The sequence below is a fragment of the Tupaia chinensis genome, unplaced genomic scaffold (genome assembly GCF_000334495.1).
Source record: "Tupaia chinensis unplaced genomic scaffold, TupChi_1.0 Scaffold000273_1, whole genome shotgun sequence".
Taxonomy (NCBI): Eukaryota; Metazoa; Chordata; class Mammalia; order Scandentia; family Tupaiidae; genus Tupaia; species Tupaia belangeri.
In genome coordinates, this window is record NW_006159755.1 from 2,859,523 (window position 1) to 2,864,340 (window position 4,818).

A 4,818-nucleotide genomic window follows, 5' to 3' on the forward strand; every position below is an offset into this window, starting at 1 on the left:
TTTAAAATTTTTTTTTTTTTTTTTTTTTTTTTGCTATAGGGCACGTGTGCTCGCCAGACAGAGAGAGATAGACAGAAAGTGAGAAATCACCCCCAAGGGGGAATGGCCACGCAGCAATCCCTTCTCCTCCATTCTCCTCCCGGGATCTTGGGCATGAACACACATGCGCCCGGCGTGAGTTTAAGCCACCAGGTCCGGGACTTGAACTGCAGTCGACTATGTGGGAGTCCAGCGACACAGCCATTACGCTAACTGCTGATCCCGATGGTAATTAGTATACCTTTAATCTGACCCATTTGGCATTACTTTGTGTTGGGAACACTGAAATTTTCACCTTGACACTTTTTCAATAGGGCACATTCACTCACTGGAGAGAGACAGGAGAGAGAGTGAGAAAGCACCACCCAGAGAGGAATGGCCACAGTGCAGTCCTTTCTCCTCCATTCTCTTTGGGATTTTGGGCATGCATATGCACACATGCTTGGCCTGAATTTCAGGTTACCGGGATTTGAACGACAAAACCAGCCATGTGGGATCCAAGGTCTTAACCCCCATGCCACCTGCTGGCCTCAACCTGGCATGTTTTTTAAGCTGCTGGGTCTAGAATTCAAACTGTACAGCTGGTCATGTGGTATCCAGGTGCCCCACTACCATGCTACCGGCTGGCCCCCAAATTCTTTTTTAGGTTCTCTGAGACACATAGTAAGTTGTCACTAACTACAGTAGATTCAGCCCCACTGTAATTTATAACACTAGATGTCATTCCTCTTACTTACTTGTAGTTTTGTTTCCATTAATCAATATCCAGCTATTCCTCTCCCACCCTGACCTCACACATCTATCCTTGCCAAGGGTTAAGATTTAGATTTGGCACCTGCCTTCATGGGGCACACAATCCAGGCATGTAGCTTAGGGACCAGGAAGGTACAGATATCATCAGATGACTATACAAGTAACCACACAGTCCTGTGATCAGTGCCGTGTGGCAGGTATACAAACTGAAAGGACAACCTGAGGTCCAGGGCTGCATGCCAGGGGGTAAAGGATGTGCCAGTTGGTTTCAGTGGGTGAACATGGACAGAAAGGGATGCCCAAGGGAAGCTAGGGTAGTTGGTAGTGGATTCTCCTGCAGGCTGTGGGGAGCCATGGCAGGGCATTGAGTAGGAGAGAGATACGGTCTGCTCTGTAGAGTTGTTGGCCTGGTTATGGAAAAGGTAGGTGCAGCAGGTTGGAGGCTGTTGCAATGGTTTGGGAGAAAGATGGTGAGGAAAGGACTGAGGCAGGGCCATGAGGACGGGAGAGGATGAGTTTGTGACATGCCGTTATGGAAGAACCATGTGCTACTGCTACCACTGGGGCATCTTTGCGGGATTCATGAGGGCCTGGCCAAGAACCCCAAGCCTTGGCCTACCTTGGTCTAGTGCAAGCACTGATGGCCTGAGGAAGAAATGGCACCGGGGCTCCAACTCAGAGACCACCCAGCTCTGGGGACTTCCCAAGGCTGGGCTGAGTGGGGAAGTTCAGGGTGGGGAGGAAACTGGGGAGGGGGTTGAGCCAACATCTCATGACTCAGCCACTTCCACCCTGACTGCCCAGTCAGGCCAGTGGCATCTCCGCTCCCCTGCTCCAAATTCCAATTTGGTGAGTCTGCTGGAGGCTGAGTCAGCTCCTGCACGAGAGCAGCATCCCAAGAGGCTCCCTGCCAGGCACCTTGGCCCCCAACCAAGACCAGGGCTGGCATGGGGTTGAAGAGGTGGGGGTGCAGGAGCTGGGGTCCCAGAGGCTACAGCAGCCTCAGCAGGGCAGATTGAATCAGGAGAGAATGACAGAACGTGTCCTGTGGGCTGTGAAGAGCTAACTGCAGGTGAGGCCAGGGCCCATACTCTGCCTGTGTGGAAGGAAGGGACCCAGATGCAAGTGCTAGCTCTGCCTGACTCACGGTGTGACCCTGAGAAAACTCCTTTCCCAACCTGGCCTCAAATTCTTTTTTTTTTTGGAGAAGTTTTGCTATAGGGCATGTAGGGCGTGTCTGCTCACCAGACAGCAGACAGAGAGAGACATAGAGACAGAAAGTGAGAAATCAATCCCCAGGGGGGATGGCCACGCTGCAATCCCTTCTCCTCCATTCTCCTCTTGGGATTTTGGGCACGCACGCACACATGCCAGGCATGAGTTTTAAGCCACTGGGTCAACTACATGGGAGTCCAGCGACATAGCCATTACGCTAACTGCTGGTCCCATGGCCTCAAAATCTTGATCCCAGAATGAAGCCAGCATCTTTTTCTGAGGAGACTGTGAGGATTAAATGATGCATATGCAAATGCTTTGCAACTGTCCCTGTGGTTGCCAGAGTAGTAGAAGAGGTTAAGTATAAACAGCAGAGACTCCAGACATCATCTATAGTTGTACAGGTTGTTTACTGTGTAAGGATGCCCAGTCTCCAGTGCTGAAATTCAGATCAACCTCTGCTCCCCAAATCATGTGCCCAGCCTAGGACTGCTGGGACCAAGTGATCACCTTTCTCTGTCATACGTGAATGCACCCTGGGGCTAACAGTGGCTCCTTGAAACCTCCTGGGAGGGTCAGTCCCTGGATTTATAGGAAATCACTGATAAACTGATTCTGATTCTTGGGATAAAAGAGGAGCAGGCTTTGCACAGGTTCTTAGGGAGCTCACCCATGGCAGTGGGACATTACCAGGGGCAAATAGGGAGGCCCAGCCGGGTCAAGAAGAGCAAACTTCTAGCCCTACCTCTTTCCAGCAACCAAAGCAGGTAACCACCAAGGCAGTATTTTAAAAAACACTCAATACACAGACCCAAGCTGGGTTTTATTGAAATGCCAGGAGCAGGCACATGTCAAGGTAGTCAAGGAAAGGAGGAAGGTGCCGCAGGCTGTGTGAGTTAGCAGAGAGGGGCAGACCCCATGTCTGTGGTCCTGGCATCTCCTCTCTCTGGCAGGAGATGAATGGGTACAACTACCCTCTCCACAAAATGGCATGCTCAAGCCTGCAGGGCCCCTGCTCCTTGGACTAAGAAGGCTCCAAGGAGAGGGAATGGAAGTACTGTTTTCTCCCTTGTGAGAGAGGCAGGAAAGAAGAGAATGCAGGTGTAACCAGGGATGAGGGTGGCCAAAGAAGGCTCTCCTCTTGGGTGTCTGCACCCAGCCTGTGGTCCTGGGCAGTGGAGGGGAGCAGCATCAAAGAGGGAGGCTGAGGGCCCGGCCCCCAGGGAGCCAGAGCCCCCAGCCTGTGGGGGCTTGAGTCAGCCCTGATCAGAGGGCAAGAAGTTGGAGGGGACTGAAGATGCAGGCAGTCCCCAGTGACCTAGTCTTTATAGCTGGGGTGCGTGGCCTTCTTGTGACAACGAGGAAGACAGAAGGATCCATTCCCAGCATGAGGGGGCAGAGTGGTCTCCTCCACTTGGTCCCACTAGGTCAGTTCCACATTGTTGGCACGGTCCAGCACACGGGAGCCCCGGGCACTGCCCCCAAGCTGGAAACGGCTCTCATAGAGAGTGGGGCAGAGGTGCCAGCGGTTGGCTCGGTAGATGCCCAGGTAAGTGTAGACATCAGGCTTGTAGGTAAGCAAGCACTTAATGCCTGCTGCACGGATGGCTGAATCTGCCTCCAGTACACCTAAGCGGTCCGTGAAGTCATCTGTGTAAACACAGATGACCTGGCGCCCTCCCTCCTTGGCCCGTGGGCTCACCTTGGCCACCTGAAGCCGACCCTCAACCACAGCCCGGGCAATGCCAGCCCAGGCGTGGTCTAGCTTGAAGCCAGGTGCCAGGTGCATCAGCCACTTGCCTGAGAGCACGTGGTGGGTGATGGCCAGCTGGCGCAGGGTACCCGGTGTGATGGGACGCCCACTGGTTTGCAGAGCTTCCCAAGCTGCCTGCAGGCCCTGCACATCACCCGAGTTGGGGGTGTAGCCCTGCCCATATGCTGCAATCCAGCCCACAGGTTCAGAGTTGGGTGAACCTGGGTCCCCATAGCGAGTAACTTGGGATGGTGGGTACTTGGCCAACCAGGCATCCAGCTCAGTGGCAGGTGTGCTGCGGGCATCAAACTCCAGCCAGGGGTCCATGTCAGCTGCCATAGCCTCTGCGGCCAGGTGCTCAGCGGTGAAGCCATCTTCACGGCCCCCAGGAGAGTCCTCCTCCTCCAGCTCTTCACCTGGCTCCATCCTGCTGTGAGGGAACCAAGTCAAGGCAGGTCCGAGACAATAATTCCAAGCACCTTTGGGCCCTAGCAGGGCCAGGTAATGGGCTAAACTGTGTGGCCTTGGGCAATGCTTAATGTCACTGTGCCTCGGTTACCTCATCCTTACAATGGGATAACAATTGTTTCTGTCCCGCAGATCTGCTGTGAGAATTAAATGCCTCGAGTGGAGTGAGCACAATATACGAGCGTTGTTGCTAGAGTTATTTCTACGCTCACTGACTTACAGACAAGGAAAGGAAGCTCAGAGAAAAGGGACTTGCCCAAGGTCACACCTGCAATGAGAGGCAGAGCCTAAATTTGAGTTCAGGTGTGAGGGAAACCGGCCCCAGTTACACCTTCAGGCCCTGGCCAGGCGCTCTCCTGGTCTCCAGCCGATCACTGGAGCGCTGGGATTCAGAAGGAGGCAAAGCACAGGTTTGCACAGCCCCTATGGCAAGCCTTGAAGGGCCAGACCACCGGGGCAGTCCCACATAAAGACAAAGACACTGAGCCCCAGAGAGGGCGGTAGCGCGTCCGAGGCCCGTGAGGCAGTGCCCAGACTCGAACCCAGGCTTATTAGACCCTGGGGAAAGGCCAGGCTCCGGCCCTGCCGCG

At 54.0% G+C, this 4,818-nt stretch overlaps 1 protein-coding gene across 1 annotated transcript; it reads right to left on the reverse strand.

Annotated features, from left to right (window-relative positions):
* Positions 1–3,430: 3,430 nt before the first annotated feature.
* On the reverse strand, positions 3,431–4,186 carry CUNH11orf68 (chromosome unknown C11orf68 homolog). The gene has a single exon (XM_006149920.3). It carries the CDS (start codon positions 4,184–4,186, stop codon positions 3,431–3,433), a length of 756 nt encoding a protein of 251 aa, XP_006149982.1.
* Between the last annotated feature and the right edge of the window lie 632 nt (positions 4,187–4,818).

Excerpts from the sequence above, each read along its gene's own strand:
- CUNH11orf68 (XM_006149920.3), bottom strand. The coding sequence starts at position 4,186 with ATGGAGCCAGGTGAAGAGCTGGAGGAGGAGGACTCTCCTGGGGGCCGT.